The sequence below is a fragment of the Podarcis melisellensis genome (genome assembly GCF_964234715.1).
Source record: "Podarcis melisellensis genome assembly, chromosome: 2".
Classification (NCBI taxonomy): Eukaryota; Metazoa; Chordata; class Lepidosauria; order Squamata; family Lacertidae; genus Podarcis; species Podarcis melisellensis.
In genome coordinates, this window is record NC_138529.1 from 80,068,006 (window position 1) to 80,085,440 (window position 17,435).

General features: G+C 41.2%; 1 protein-coding gene across 3 annotated transcripts in view; it reads left to right on the forward strand.

Annotated features, from left to right (window-relative positions):
- CACNA2D3 (calcium voltage-gated channel auxiliary subunit alpha2delta 3) overlaps positions 1-17,435 on the forward strand; it is a 514,138-nt gene that overhangs the window by 343,740 nt on the left and 152,963 nt on the right. For 2 of the 3 annotated variants that reach the window (XM_081898304.1, XM_081898306.1), the window contains exon 14: positions 9,536-9,553. The exons of the other annotated variant lie outside the window; for it this stretch is intronic. In XM_081898304.1, the coding sequence (XP_081754430.1) occupies positions 9,536-9,553 (18 nt within the window). The remainder of the gene's footprint in view (positions 1-9,535; positions 9,554-17,435) is intronic. 3 annotated transcript variants of the gene reach the window in all.

Below are 17,435 nucleotides of genomic sequence, written 5' to 3' on the forward strand. Positions count from 1 at the left end.
TGGAGTCTGCTCACACAATAAAACTTCCCCTCCCCTCTCTTGCCTGCACACAGTGGGGAGGAAAGTGTGGGGGCACACAGCTGGAGGAGTGGGGTGGAAATCCCATTGCACAAGTGGACCTCGTTCCATGCACACAGCACCCTAGTTGATCCCTGCCTGATATATTTAATAATCTTTGTGGATCAAAAAGATTAATTGAGAGAGGTGTTCTGCAACATACCAAACTTAACCAATCTTTCTTCCGGCTCCATCGGAGCTGGAACTCTTCCTGTACTCTTGGTAAAGTTCACCAAACAGCTAGAATTTCCTTAAGAATCGTTGCGTATCATAATAGGTGAATTCATGTTTTCAAAATACTAGAGCTGAGCCAAAGTTTAATGAGTTTTGAATTTTGTGTTGAAATTAGCATGTTTTGAGGAATGAGAACATATTGTCAAACAGCTGAGCGACCTACGCGGACATTGGACAATGTGTTTCTCCTTTAAAGCAGGGAACAGTTTAGGAACACTCCCAAGTCTTGGGATCAGTAATGCTGTGGAAATGCGAGATTTCATAAATTTTGGGTAACTGTTTGAATAAAGTTTTAGAAACATTTCCCCAACTCAGCCAAGCTACAGCTTAGTCAGGGTCATTTTATATACTCTTCGTAAGCTGTCCACCCTGGCCCATGTGCTTGTCAACAGGCACAGGGTTAGGTTGGGCACATGTGACAGAGCAAGGATTACCAAGAACAGAAAGTGCCTTAGCTTTATCTTTATTTTATTTGGTTTAGAGGTAGGGATGGTCAAATTTCTAATCCATGTCACTTTAACCTGATCTGTTCATTCCTATGAGTTATTTTCAGTCCCTTTCCATAGGAATCTGCTGATTTTCCAAAAATTTGCAGAAATATTTATATGTTAACTATTTTCCCCACCCCCCTAAAAATAGTCATTTCTCCAGAGGTGGTAAACGTGTGGCATCAATAAGTTATGCTGCCCTCTTGTGCCCGAATACAGGAATCACAAGTCTTTGTCCATTACTGGCTCCTCTCTTCCTCTTGACCAGGTTGTTTCTCATCTTGAGCCAGAGCAGTCTCTCTCTCTCTCTCTCTCTCGTACTCTCCAGCTGTCTACTCCTCAGGCTTGTGATTTGTGCTTTGAAAACATTTTGTCCATTTGTATGAGAGTGTACGATCTGCGTTGTTTGCCTTTCCTTTCCCTTATCAGCCTTCTTCTGCCCTTATTATGATCACTTTCTCAGTCTCTTTGAGATTCAGTTGCAATGTCAGTAGCTTGGTTTGGTCAGTTGCCTGGACATGAGGATACCAGAACACATGCACACTGCTTTGGGGATTCATGATGAAAGAAAGATGGGATAGGAATAAATTAAAGGCCATCGCTGACTCTGTGGAGCAGGAGACGCCCAAGTGAGTGTGAAGTCCTCAGGCCATGTGTGTGTAGAAGGGGTGCTGAGGGTTTCTTCCCCTCTCCCTGACTGCGGGAATTTGAATCTTCCTTGGGGTTGCAAGGCAAGCAGCACTTGAGGACTGCTTAGGTTCCTCATTCTCAAGTCTGATGAATGAGCTATTACAGGGACTACACTGTTCCAAAAGCCAGCCTTTGGGAGCTGCTGCTTACTTCCTTCTTGTACTGAAATTCTGAGGTGGTAGTCAAAAGCCTGACGCTGATAATGATGACTTGCACTAATACTGAATGTGAAAAGGATGTTTTATATCAGCTGCTCTCTACTACTACATTTAAAGTCATTTTAAAAGTTGTTTAAGACAATTAAAACAATTTCTTTTTTACAGTCAGAGGAGCCTTAAATCCTACAGATTATTTGCACCTGAAGTCAATCCAGTGAATTTGAAATTGTTTCCAAAAGTATTACTTTTTAAAAAAATTACGGCTGCCATTAACAGAGCAGAGGTATACCTAGGACATCAGTTTGCTGACAGCTTTTACATGAGCTTAACAGTATGGGGCAATCTTTCAACTTGTAACCATCTGTTACTCTGTGAAGTTCTGTGTGATGTTTTGGTCAGGCTATATAAACAATTAACATTTTCTACAGTATAAGATAAAATGCAGACCCCCATGCCTACAGATGCATATGATTAGCTGTACTGCTTGAAATGGGTGAATGTATATAGTATATTAAATATTGCATAGCAGGGTTGCAGATAGAAGGAATGCCTGGTGCTAAATGTGAGAAGGTGCTTCATACAGCTTTCCATATAGAATTGCATCCCTTTTTTTGAGTGTTTATTGCATCACCAATGAAACCTAAGAACTGGGTGTGTATCCTACTGTTAGAATTCTAGCCCGTCTCAGAGGTATGTGCCTATCTGTTCAGGCACCGGCTGAATTCCTTAGACCTCCCTCCGGCGACTCCCGGCAGGAAAAACATACACGAGGTCCGTTCCGGCGATTTTCCTCAGGCTGTGAGGAAAACACACCAACTGCTTCTCCTCCTTCTCCTCCTCCCTGCATATCCCCAGGGAGGGGAATCAGACACAGACAGAAACGTATCTACATGTCTTTATTTGTGTCTTTAGTAGTCATACAGTAAAGATGTCTGCTCTCTTCAACAAACAGAGAGAAACTCCAAACTCCACCCATGTATATCCTGTACAGGTCATATGACAAACCCACTGAGCTAACATCCGGTGCTCAGTACAGAATGGACTGCCCCTTTGTTCCCATGGCAACAGTCACAAACTTCCTGTTTGGCTTTCCAGCCACAAGCAGCAGACTGTGCTGCTATAGCCTTTGCTTGCTGCAGCTTTGGTGCTTTAGAATAACATACTCCCCCTAAAGTATCAATGCGTGCTGTGAGCAAAGCGTCATCCAGAGAAGAAAACAAACAGTTGTTATACTTATAACACTCCCCTGTTGTTTCAGTTCCACCCTTGGAACTACCCGCCACTGGTTTTACCAATGTACCTCTCTGGTTGTGTGACTTCCAAGGAATGAGTGCTTCTGCATTACCTTGGTTAGCAACTCTCTGTTGTGCCTTTGTCTCTGACTCAGACACAGCTTTAATCTGACCTTGGTCGTTTACAACAGCAACAGCTAAGTTAGCAAACTCTTGTGAATACCTCTTTGGTGGTACACCCTTCGTTGCTCTCTCAGACCTACGTAAGAGGTGCTGCTCTTCTATGCTTTCTGGTTCAGCCATTGAACTCTCTGGAGAACCAGTACTAAGCTTAATCAGTGGTTCATCCTCCTCTTCTGAGGGTCTAGTCATTATGTGAGATTTCCTCTCAATGACTGCGACAACTGAGCTGTCTGAGCTATTGCTGTCATCTTCAGTACTACTGAACTCAATAAGATCAAAATCATCATCATCAGAATCATCATCAACTCCTGTGGGAAATGTTTGAACAATCACTCTCTCCTGTTCAGGAGCACTCTCTAGAAATTTTGTGAGAATCACCTTTCCAGATTCAGACAAAATTACTCTGTAGAGACCCTTTTCATAACCCACAAAAATGCCTCTGGCATACTTTACTCCACCTGGAGCTTCTGTTCTCACGTGAGACCCAAAAACCTTGAAATGGGCAACAGAAGGTTTTCTGTGGAACAGTTTCTCAAAAGGAGAACATCCCAACTCTTTTGAAAACTTTCTCAACCACGTGTAACAATATGACATCAGCGATTCAGCCCAGTATTCAAGTGGCAGATGTGAACTTAGCAATTGCGCATGCATTCCCTTTTGCAATTCTTTGTTCACCCTAACACAAACACATTTGTTCCAAGCTTCTTCGGAACTAGCAGTTTTGTGTCTTATCCCTTTCTTCTTCAGGAACCTCTGGAACTCCTGTAAAAGAAATATTGGCTTTTCATCTGTGCAAAGACAATCTATGTCAGCATCATGCATATTTTTAACCTTGTCACAAAACTCTTTAAACCTTTCTAAGGCTTCTTTCGGTCTCTCCAAAAGAGAAATCCAGACAAAACCTGTAAAAGAATCAACACATATTAGGTAATATTTTGCATTGCCTCTAGAAGGCGCTAGAGGACCAATCACATCAGCATACACCCGCTGAAATGCCTTGTCGACCCTCGAGGTGACCTGCTTGGTGTTCTTCCTGGCTACACCTGTAAAAGAGATCATGTTAGAATCACAAGAATTACATTTCATGTAATCACTTTGATCAAAAGTCAACAAATACAGTCCATCTTTCTCTTTGGCAGAAAGATACAACTCTCCATCTTTGTAGATCTCGCAGTTCTCATCATCATAGGACAGTTTTAGTCCCTTCTTGGCAATCTGCGAAACGCTGAGCAGATTAAACTTCAACTCTGGAACCAAATAAACATTGTTTATAGTCAAGCCCAGACTTTTAAGATACACAGTTCCAATCCCGGTGGCTTCCAGCTCTTGACCGTTGGCTAGTTGCACAGCGAAGCTTTGCTTCTTAAACGTAGAAAATAGTCCTCTGTGTCCTGTCATGTGAACTGTGGCTCCAGTATCTAGGACAAAGAAGTTTCCCACCTCTGGTGTGGCTTTTAGCGACATCAAAGCCTTTGCAGTCTTTGCCTTTGGCTTGGTGTGACCTTTGTCTGACGCCTCAGACTTTGTGGAGCTTCCCTTGGCTCCTCTGTTCTTACGTGGCTCCTTGCAGTACTGCTGAAGATGCCCAGTCTGGTCACAATTGTAGCATCGGACAACGTTTAAAGCTTCAGCGCTTTCTCCAGTAGCAACAGCAGTAGGGGCGTTAGAACTCCGTTCTTGGCTCCCCCTGTCCTTGACTTCCAGGGCGGCAAGTCTGTCATGTTCATTCAGCACGACGGCAAAGACCCTGTCCGACGTGAGATCCGCTGCTGGGAGAGACCCCAGCTGACTGGCAACTGTTTTGTAAGTCCGATTCAGGCTGTTGATCACCATGAAGCAAAACACTTCCTCCTGCAGACGGAAGTTACGTTCCACCATCTGTTGACGCAGAAATTTCATTTCCGTCAGGTGCGCTTGAACATCTCCATCAGGCGCAAGCCTCAGGTTGGTCAGCTTCTCAAAATACAGCAACGCTGAAGAACCTGCATCTCTCTGATGTGTCCTTCTCAGCGTGTCCCAAACATCTTTCGCGTGGTCTAAATCCTGTATGTGGATCAGCTGCGAATCTGACACGCACAGAATTATAGCAGTTCTGGCCTTCACATCCTGTGACTCCCAAGCACGCGTTGGTGCTGCTGGAATGGGGTTCTCAATCACCCCAAACAGTCTCTGATTCTGCAGCAGGGCCTTCATCTTAATAGACCAGGATGCATAATTGTCACTGGTCAGAAGGGGCGGAGAAGGCAAAGCTCCCTTCTTTGCATCCATCTTGAGTCCTTGCATTGACTCTCAAACACAAGCCTCTAAAATCCAATAGCTGGCTTGTTTACACTCTGCGCACCTGGCAGCTCTCAACGCTGGCTCCTTTGGAAAGTCCCGTTCCTACAGTTTGTTTGCTTGGGCCTAAGTCATAACAAAACCTTGTTTTTGCCTCTCCGAGGCAAAAGCCTGACTTGTCCAGCCCTCTCATGAAACTGGCCTTCGTTGCTAAGCAATAACATTCCCTCCCTTGAACAGGAAACCACAGGAATGTTTGGAATGCAGAGCTCTTGTCTCTCGGAGCTGTTTTTCCCAAACGTTGCTCCCACGAAGCAGAGAATGAATCAATCTGCATTCACACTTTTAAGCCCGAAAATCTCATACCTGGGCTCCGTTGCTTTGGCTGTCAGCTTCTTCTGGTCAGCTTCTGGCTGCAGAGAATCAGCCTTCTCACCTCAGGCTTCCATGGAGGCCACTTCTTCTGCAGAGGTCGATGAAAACAGCAACCATCCTCTGCTACCACTGTTAGAATTCTAGCCCGTCTCAGAGGTATGTGCCTATCTGTTCAGGCACCGGCTGAATTCCTTAGACCTCCCTCCGGCGACTCCCGGCAGGAAAAACATACACGAGGTCCGTTCCGGCGATTTTCCTCAGGCTGTGAGAAAAACACACCAACTGCTTCTCCTCCTTCTCCTCCTCCCTGCATATCCCCAGGGAGGGGAATCAGACACAGACAGAAACGTATCTACATGTCTTTATTTGTGTCTTTAGCAGTCATACAGTAAAGATGTCTGCTCTCTTCAACAAACAGAGAGAAACTCCAAACTCCACCCATGTATATCCTGTACAGGTCATATGACAAACCCACTGAGCTAACATCCGGTGCTCAGTACAGAATGGACTGCCCCTTTGTTCCCATGGCAACAGTCACAAACTTCCTGTTTGGCTTTCCAGCCACAAGCAGCAGACTGTGCTGCTATAGCCTTTGCTTGCTGCAGCTTTGGTGCTTTAGAATAACACCTACATCCCTATGGAAAGCGACAGTGGATGCATATAGGGTTTTATTTTCAAATTTGTTACAGTTTATTTCAAAGCCATAATTGAACAGGGGTTCACAATCTTTTCACCACGCGGAATATCTCCACTGGATGAGACCACACAGATTCAACGACATCTTGACCATAAATATGGTAACAGATGCTCTCTGTGTCTCATGCATGGTCAGGTTCAGTTTTTCTCTGACTATGCTTTAGCCATTATCCATGCTGCCCCACTGCCCTCAGTTTCCCTCAGTAAACCAGGAAGATGCTTGAACTCTTCTGGCAAGGAGGAGGAGAGGAGACTGGGAGTTACTAAGTCAGTTGCCTGTGTGCCTAGAACAATGCCAATCCAGACAGAGTCAGTCAAACACTTCCCTGAAAAATTATGGAAACCATGTGGATCCAGTAGATTTTAGGAAGAGACTATCCTAAATGCAGAAGCAGCTGAGGGACTGAGATGCTACGCTAGCTTTTCAATCGTGCCTCTCCTACTTACCAGGACAGATGAAGTAGTGCAGAGGTCAGTCTATTGAAAGGCACTGGTGGAGTCAATCCAGTGCTTCTGATGTTCAGTACCACTGCCCCAACCTCCCCACCACCTCAACCCAGCCCTTTCCCCTCCCAGTAAACAACAGCATCTCATCTATCCAGGAAGCAAGTAAAGCAACTCTACCCCCATCAAGTCAGTCACTCCTGTCTAACTAGCCCTTCCTTCTTCCTTTAGTTTTATTCATATGACTTAAAATGCATTCTGAACATAGCTCCATTGGTTTTCTACAAACAGCTTCGGATGTACAGTGACACTTCCTTTCCCTCTCTTCCAACTACCTCATGCCCCAAGGTTACCAGATTTTTTTCAATGAATCCAGGGACACTTTTCAACTTCAATTGATTTTGTGTGGGGAGTGATTTGTAAATCCAGGGACTGTTCCTGGGAAACAGGGACGTCTGGTAACCTTACCATAAATCTGCTCCACAGGGTTAGGGGAAAACCCCAGAATATATTTAGGAGGAAGTGGAAAGGCGAGGGAAAGGAAGTGCCATTGAGTAGCCAAAATTGCTTGCACCAACAGAGCTGTTTAGTTGGATACCACCCAATATGCTTTAGCCTAGAGGCCTCAGCTGCAGTGCTGGTAAGATTTGTCCTCCAAATTCTGGAGCATGACATTGATGTCACAGCAGCACTTCTCAGGGTTCTAATCCATAACCATTTCAATTCAGAGGATAATTCTCTCTTTTTTAACCCTTCCCAGCCAAATCATTCTTATTCCCATGAGCAAAATGGGAAAGAATCCCTGTTGAAGAAGCATGCGTGGAAACCTGTAATTGAAACAAGCAATTCATGATACTGAAGGCATGGCAGTCAGTGCAAGCAAGACTGGATGGAAGTCAAATTGGAACATGGGTTCTTCCTGTAATGTTTACACTGGAAACTTTCAGCATCTCCCTACTAAATTGGAAGTAGAATATTTAAGGAAGAGGTCAGCAACTTGTAGATTCCAGCTGGGAAGTATTTTATCAGCTGTTCTCTTTGGCTAATACTGATCTGTGTTTTTACATTGCACGCAATGCATTTTCTAAATTTGTTGTTGTTTTCTGTCTTCATCTGATGCTTCTAATGAAAGCACTTGCTGCTGACACGGTTTCTTAGGGGATCAGATCAAGACAGGCACTTCATGCTTGGAAGTTAATTGCGTTTAAATGAAAATACTAAAGGATTGGTGTGTGGGTGTGTTGGCGGTGGGGGGGGGGCTTGTAATTGACTCTACTGGTTAATGCTCAGTTTTATTGACAAAATACCAGACATAGTGGCTACCCTCCTACCCCTGGAGTTGGGACTATGCAATGTAGTTATTTTACCTAGCTAGTAATGTGTGTGTAGGGATGGACAAATCTGTCCCTTTGGATTTCTCACTTTTCCTGTCAGTTCAGTTCACTCCATTTCCACATCACTTTGCAATGCTTACTTAAAAGTTCTCACAAAAACCTGTATGTATTTTCATGCACATTGCGCATTTCTGTATGCATTTTTTTCAGGAAGTTTTCACCAATATAATGCACTTTTGCACATTGTTTTCATTAATATACTTTGTGTGTGTGTGCACACTTTCCCTTAAAATACACCCTTTTGTATACTTTGGTGCACTGTGGAACTACATTGCAAAAACGAGAGTAGTGCAAAGTTTGAAGGATAGCTGTGTTTCAAGTCATATAACGGTTTGGGAAGGGCAAGTTAAAATGCAAGCAATTTTCTCCCTCATCCCTATAATGTATGATATACAGTTGTAGAGCCCTATTTTGGATTGTTCATTTGAGTCGTAGCTCATGGTATACCTGATGAGTACATCTATGTGGACTGAATCAGCATGTCTTCTTTGGGAGTGATGTAGGCAAAGTTTAGCATTTCAGTGGCGTAGTGATTTCTACAGAAGGGTCAAATATTTTCTCAGCTCTCCTACCGAAATCTCTAAATCATCTCTCACACTGATTTCAGTGACATAAATCAGTGTGTAGCTTTACACTGCCATATGCCTTTATTTAGATATCAACAGCAACTTTGATCGGTTTGGAAGTATGTAAGACAAATGGCACAGATTTTACAGTTCTTGCAAATAATTGTGACAGTTTCAGTAGTAACAGTAGCATTCTGCCATTTAGTAGCATGAAGCTTTCATTTACAAAATCAGAATTGTGTCTTATGCACAGGCACTCAAGTGCAGCTCATACTTGTGTTTAAATATGTGCACACACAATTATGAATGTGTATTTTGAATGGTCCATTAATTGGAATGGATCTTAACTGTAAGAGGGGGCTTAAAGATCCAAGAAAGGCCTTTTAAATGATGCAGTTACCTCTACGTTGAATTATATTTGTGTACAGGAAGATGGAACTTCACAATTCAAGTGTGATACCATATCTTTTGGGGAAACCATCCCTTTCCTCTAGCACTGCAGTGTTTTAACAAATTGCATAGTGCTAGTGATATTTAGCAGAGAAGCTGTCCTTTCGTTCCTCCGATAGTCCCATGTTTATGCAGCAGATTGAATTAATTGGAAATATTTCTCCTGTTACTTCCTCTATTTTTATTAGCTTGGTGATTTTTTTAAATTAATGAAGCAGCTAAACTCACGTTAATATATCACATCAATTATATAATGATGGCTTGTTCTATTTTGTTCTTGTTTTTTTCCAGCTTCCTCAGGCTCAAAAGGTAAACTATTTTCAATCAATACTTATTCAAAAGAAATCACCAACTCTTCATGTTTCCACAGTGTCATGAATATGGTACAATGGTGATCAGTGAAATGCTTTACAATGTCACAGCTGTAATGAACTGGAGAGCATAACATTGCTTAAATCAAAGCCAGGCATTGTAAGCAGTCAAGTCACCCACTGAGAGTTACAACTCAGACACAATGTGAGAGCTATTTGAACAAAATGGACATGGAGTGGAGTGCTGAGTTGTACAATAAAGGATCCATTTTGTTATCACTTTGAAAATAATAGACAACCATCAAATGGACATGGCAGTTACGAAGAAGCCATCCCTAGGCCGTTACATTCCCCACCGGAGGAACAATGGGATTCATGGCATGGCTATATCCTTTCACTGGTCCCTATTGTATTGTCTTATCAAAAGCCTCTCAGTACATCTAGCATATGGTTTGTCCAAGGAGGTTTCCATGCAACATGCTCTTGTTGTTGTACAGCTTCTGCTTTGATATGGTATGATCCAGAGCTACCCCATTGCATTTCATGATATCACAAACAACAATTGTGGCCAGCACAACATATCACTTGATGCCTGTTGCATCATTCTTGTATAATTCACAAATATAATTGAAACACACATGTGTATATATACACACACGCACTGCTACAGTTTAGAATGTCATTGTGTTATTAGGGGTGCAGCATTTAGCCTCCCAGAATTCCTGTGTGATTACAACAAAATAGCTTTGTCCCTCACACGTCTGTTTTACCGTAATAATTACTAGATCAGCAGACTTGAATGGAAAAGTCCAAGTGCCCCTTTGTTTGTGTGCTCAGCTGGATTTTTCCTGCCATTATTGAGCAGGAAAGCCTCCCTCGCCACTGCTGTTTTTCACTTTTGTTTCATGAAGCAGCACAACTTGCTTTATTGACGCAGAGAGAATAAAGTAGCATGGTATGGATAAAAAAAAGTTGGAGTGGCAGAAAACCTTTGGCATGGGAGAGGCGATCTTTAAGCTTTTCCTTGCCCCAGCCTCTTCTCTCCTCGAGGAGAAAAATACACAGGCTCCCACTATATTTTCTTCTGCAGGGGCAAGCAATTATAATTTTAAGGGGGGGGGGGTGGAGAGCTTACAGGGACAGGTTTAAGCTCCTTTCCTCAGAGCTGTTACTTTGATCATATGGAGTAATAAAATTAAAACACAAAACCAAACATTTTTCTTCTGCTTCACGTGTAGCTTGGATGCAGGTCGGAGCCAATGGCTGTAGTTTAGATGGTCCAATTACAAACACAGGGTCACACATACGTGGAGGCCTCCATGTTGTTTTCTGTGAAGAGAACTATGCCTTCATGATAATGGTCATTGAGTACTCAAATTGTCACTGAGGTGTAAACCGCTTTAACTGTTTTATGGACCACCCAAGGAGCTTTAGCTTTGGGGTCGTATCAAAATGTAGTTAGTAAATAAATAATACATTGAGGACCAGGAACTTTTAAATGCCAAATCTATTCCAACCCAATTATCAGTGCAAAAATAACTACTGTCCTTTGGTTTCTAGTTTCCAGAGCCAGCAAAATCATTATGAAGATGCTTGCAGCTTCAATTCTAAATGCTCATATGAGAGAACAAGAACTAATGAACACAGTGGGACTTACTTCTGCCTCAACTTTGTAGGATTGTGCTGACCATAATCTTTTTAAACTCCTGAAACCCATTTGTAAAGGTTAATAGCCTTTTTAGACTTAGCAAAACTGTGGCTTCATTATCCTTCTACATTATTTAGTAAATACAATTTTTGGTTAAACTCTTCTACCAAAATGCTTGAACCCTTTTTTAGTTGTTCACTCAGTTTCAGAATAACCTTCCACAGGAGGGGGGGGGAGAATACTTGAATTAGAACATCAGTATGGCTTTTGAGGGGGCGAAGCCTGCCACTTTGGTGTGCTTATTCAGTATGGAATGAACAGATGAAAGGGGCTTTTGTGTATAGTGTCAGTGATTTGTTAGGAGTATTACTAGAGTTAAGGCAAAGGCAATCAAGGCAGAAGCACTATGTCAGTTATGGGCATATGATTACCAGTTTAAAGTAGCGGTGGATATGATTCCTATTAAGAGTATGCCAATATCATGCCACCAGTTCCCAGCTCTGGAGTATATGCTGTTGTTCATTGTTACAGATCTACAAGACTTCCATATATTCTCAAGCTAGGTTCTAAAGGCAGAATTGTTGCTTTCTTAGCATCTCAAACGCCAAGTAATAAAATCATTTCCTTTAGGTATCACTGTTGTTCATTCTTTGAACCTCTTTTTAATGCCAGGAACAGCCCTGTTAAGTATGAACTCATCGTTAAGCATATGCACAGTCCCATTTCCAAAACATTGGGTAACCACAATCCGCTCCCCCAGACGTTGTTAGGAAAATGACCTGCAAGTCACTAGGTGCAATTTCCAGGCAGCCTTGGGCCCTGTGCTGGGAAATAAACAGGGAAATGAAAGAGGGATATAAAAAGTGAAAAGTATGAATCCATAATAGGTGTTGCAGATATCTTGCTGCAATTTATCCGTGTTTCTCTATAGTTGACTTGGAACAGCCTTCAGAAGCCAGTCTCCCTTGTGATATTACAAAACTGTTAAGGGATTCCATATTGTAATAGTTATTCTTTTCTCATCAGTCAAGTTTATTGTCTCAGTTCTACTTCATTCTCTTGAATAGCATCATAATTGTCTTTCAGTTATTGTTGCAAATCTCATAGTTAGTTTTCATCCCACAGGTTTGGTTTAAAATGTAATATCGCTGCTGCTTATTCCTAGGCTTAGCTCCAGCCTCTTCTATGGTTAGCAGATGTTGGATGCAGTCATGGTATTTTTAGCACTCCCACCTTAATTTGCATACGTTTTTTCAAGGCACTAGTAGCATCTACCTTCACTCATTAGTAGAAATCCCTTTTTGCTCAATAAAAGAGGTTGCTTGCATATGCAGTAGCCCCATTCCTTGCAACTTGTCTGTAAATGGTCATCGGTGATATATAAGCAGTTGCAATGCTAAGGACATGCAGCGTAAATTGGATGCACAGCGTATGTGTGCCTATCTAATGGCTTATTTGGCTCATGAAGTCATAAGGCAGTCCTCAAACAGAAATATTTACAGAGCTACATCATCTTCTTCAGATCTGTATCAAACAACAGGGAGTTGTTTGATAGCTAACATGAACTTGGTATGAAACTCTGAGTGGAAATGGAGTTTTGTTGCGTGTACTAATTAGTTCCCCCCATTCTGAATAACATGGAGATGTTTAACATTGAGACTTTCCTCCCAACGTACTGAAGCATGATAAGAAGTTTTCAAATCCATTTGGCATTTGTTTGTTTGAGGAAGACCAGTGCAAGACTGATGCTTGTCTTTGTGAATGACTTGAATCAATGCTAGTGTACGCTTTGCCATATGGTGTCTGAACTTGTACTGTGTTTTTGTTGGAATCTGTGTATCATCTACAAATGTTTTCTGTATAAACATTTTAAATGGTCATGTCTCTATAAACATGCTCACTTTAATCTTCAGATGATTCTAGAATAATAATGTTGCCATCCAACTTTACTTTTTAAAACTTTTATCTCCCTGAAATCTCATATCAACTTTTAGGGATTGTGTGTGGTTATTCTTTGTGGATATAAACAACCATTTTGGCGACAAGTGGCAGATTCTCTCTTATGCTCCGATTAACTGTAGTCTTAGTATTTATTTAGTATTTATTGCAAAAATGATAATAATACTGAAAATGGTTTTAAGTAAGCTAACTACTATAAATTCCTACCAGATACGAATCGGTGTGCATGTTATTTAAAATATGGATGCCTATATGCAATGGACATTGGTAGAAATTCAGGACAAATTGACATTTACCAGTATACGTTTTTAGGCTGCCAGCAAGAAATGTAAGAAAATTAACAATGTTGCATTCAGTGTTAGTACTGCTAAGAGTAAACTCAATGAAATTAATGAATGTAAGTAACTAATGCCCATTAATTTCAGTGAGTCTTCTCTGAATAGAACATTGGATGCAACTCAAAAGTTCCTTCAGTAACAATGACATCTTATACAGGAATGCTCAGAAGTAAGCCCCATTGAGTTAATGGGACTTCTAGGCAAATGTACATAAGGTTAAAACCTAAATGACCACATTTCATTCACATTTCTATAATTTATTGGTAAAGGGAACATTTGTCATGCCCCGGCAACTCAATTATTTCTATCATTCAACAGAACATCTGAAGAATAACCAAGTGCCTTCAGTATAATCCATTTCCATGATTTATCAGTAATTGTCAACATTTATCAAACATATTTTCACTAGAACAATCTCTCTGTTGGTATTTGTTACCAAACTTTCTGTGGCATTTCTTATAGTAATGGCTGGAAGCATTCTAGAGTCATCTAAAGGTTAAAGAGAAAAACAGCAGAACTACAGCAACAGGTGGAAGTGTTACTTTTAAAAATTATGACTACCATAAAAAGAGAAGAGATGTAGCTAGGACAGCAACTTGCTCACAAATTTTACACAAGCTTAACAGTATGGGGCAATCTTTCAACTTGTAACCATCTGTTATTTTGTGAAGTTCTGTGTGATGTTTTGGTCAGGCTATATAAACAGTTAACATTTGGTACAGCGTAAGATGCAAGACAGACCTCATATCTACAAATGCATATGATTAACTGTACTACTTGAAATGAACACAAGGACATAAGAGTTAAATATTGCATGGGGAGTTTGTAAACAGAGCGAATGTCCGGTGTGCTGTTTCACACAGCTTTCTATGTGGAATGGGACTGATCCTTTGAAGGGGTTACTGTGGCACTTCTGAAACACAAGAATTGAATATGAGTTTTAGATCACTATGTAAGAAGAGACATGCTGTAATAAGATCTGGACTTGTCCGAATAAATTTGGTTTTTGGATGAGCCTTCCAGGATTATGATGCCATAAATAAAACCCCAAATAATTAATTCAGAGAAGCAATTAGTTTACTCTGGGCTTTGAATCTGTGTATTTAGCCCTCCTGATTCCTAACCTATTCTGTTCCTCAAGCATAAGCTACTCCTGTGTAATAGCCCACTGGGGCATTGTTTTACTTGCTTTGTTGAAACAGCAGGCTTCAAGCTGTGTTATCTTATTCCTGTTGCGAGGTATTTAGTACTGAGCCTGTATGAAACAGGAGGGACTATATATTAGCCATAATAATGAAAGAGAGTCAGCCTTGAAAAAATAATTTTGCTAAATTGAAAACATTGTTCCCCCCTGCCCGAAATGTTTTTAGAATATGCCTCTGGCATATAATCTTACTCCCTCTAAGTTTCCAGCAGCTTCTTTTCTCTTTGAGTCTTAACTTATTTGGGCAAGGCTTGCTGTCCTTTTATCTTGACACTATTCTGTTTCCAAAAAGCTAGACACATCATTTATCATTCGCTGCTTCATTTACTTTTTCCTACTTCAAGGTGCTGAATTACAAGGAAAAATTGGAAAATTTGCAACCCTGATATTGCCGTGGAAATGCATCAGCAATTTCTTTTAGCATTTTTATTAAAGTTATCTAAAAAGTTAAATTGAACCAAATGAAGTACAAAAGAACAATATAATGGTACAGTAGCTATTTATGGGTTGTTGTTTTTCTGGAGTGCTGCTTATTTTCTTTGCAGTGCATCTAAACTCTTTTTAAAGCTAATGCCTGTGTGCCTGGAGGAGCATCATGATCACACATGACCCACACCTAATTTCCAGATGTTGAGCATAACATCAGCATGGGTAGATCCCAACACATGTAGACTCTAATCACTGAACTGTATATCGCAAAACTGAATCATACTGGATCACATTATTCATGCCTATGAAGACTGGGTTCTACACATGTAGGCAGGCTGTAACTAAAAGTAAATCTGATTTATTTATTTTCGGGGGGGCAGCTTTTTATTTTTCAGTTCTTATTATATTACATGCACAGCATCCTGAAGCCCCCCATGCTGGAGTGCCAGGGCTCTTGTAAGCCTGTAGAATTTGACTATTCTACTATGTTAAATGCTGAACTGGTCCTTTGAATAGTTTTTTTTTTAAAAAAAAATCTGGTGTTATAAGAACCTCAAAAGGAGAGTCAGAATATAAATCCCAAAGTTCTTTTTCTCAACAAAAAACCCACACTTCCTCCCCCTCCCTCCCAAAATCATTATCTCTTAAGAAGTTTCCTTCCATTTAAATTTTGTGCATATCATTTACAATTAGGAAATGTAGATGTCTCATGAAATGTAAAAATACCCCTTTGCAATAGCACTTAAAAAGAAATGGCAATGTGTTTACCTTTAAAAATCAAAGCAAATGGGAGTGGGAGAATCTGGACTTTGTTACTGGGTTTAATCTAATTATTCTTGCATTTCAAAGGACAAACACACACCCTTCTATTTGGAGTAGGAATGCTGAAGATCTTAAAAATAAATTCTATTATACACACACACACACACACACACACACACACACACACACACACAAAGGAGGAGTTGGTATTAACATTGACAGAAACAAACGGTGGGTTGGGGGCTTTTCGTATTAGAATTTCAGGCAAGACAACGTGCTCTAACCTCGTGATATACACTTGTTGTAAAAGGCAGAACTTTTGGGCCAGTTCACACAACATGATTTGCAGGCACAAATCTTGTGAATGATCTCTGGCCTCGGGAATCTTGACGTCTCCACCAAAATGCCTCATACTGTGGCCGTATCCCTGAGAGCTGCACCGACATGTTGGCCAGGGGGTGGGGAGCTCCCTTCCCACACAATACATCACATACTGCCTGAGCACAGTGCTTGGACGTCTTTGGGCCAGCCAAAGCAGGAGGCCGTCACCCTGTGTGGAGAGCATGTCTTCCAAGCATAGTGTGAAATGTTTCTAGAGTTGGTCGTGTTAGAAGGGGAGCATTCGAAACCATTCTTTACAAATAAAACCAAGAACACAATCCTTTCATAATGAGGTTTGGGGATTGTCCCTCCATCTGCCTTTCGTCAATCCCTGCTTCTGCTGTGAACTGTGCCCTCTGTCCAAGAAATAGAAACTAATAATAATAATAATAATAATAATAATAATAATAATAATAATAATAATAATAATTCTATCTTGCGTAGAATTTGTAATATCCAGGCCGAAGGTATTCAGATTTCCCTTGCCTTGGTGTTTCCTCTCTCTCTCTCTCTCTCTCTCTCTCTCTCTCTCTCTCTCTCTCTCCCTGCTTGTTTGCTTCAAATCACTTATCTGGGGGAACTGCTTGCTTTCTCAATCCATCCAGGAAAAGGGTTTCCCCAGAAACTGCACTCCCACTTTTTGGAGTTTTGAGCACTGGTGCCTGCTTACTGTTGGGTGGATGATGAAGACCAAACTAGAATTAGCTGATTCCACCTGACACTGGTTCTCACTCTTCCTACTGTTGGGCTTCTTGCTTTTCACCTCACCAGCTACCACTGTTGTCTCAGCTGGGGGGAAACAGTCCTTCCTCCAGTGGTAAATGGAAGGGTAAGAGACATCCATGGAACAAAGGGAGGTTTTTTTGATGGATTAGTTTGCACTCTCCACTAGCCTCCTGTCTCACCTCTGCCTTCCTTTTCTGTGTTGCCATACATATCCATCTATGTACCAGGTGTGAGGTTCAGGAAGAAGACTTGATCCCACCTTCCCACAGTTCTCTTATGCATGCCTAGAATTCTGGACCCTTACTTTATAAAACTTTGCACTTGGTTTGCTCTCCTACTTTATTATAATCCTGTCTAGAACTAGCTTATTAAACACCTTCAGCTATATTGTACAGTAACTCCTAGGAAGAATAGAATTAATAGGCCGGGAATA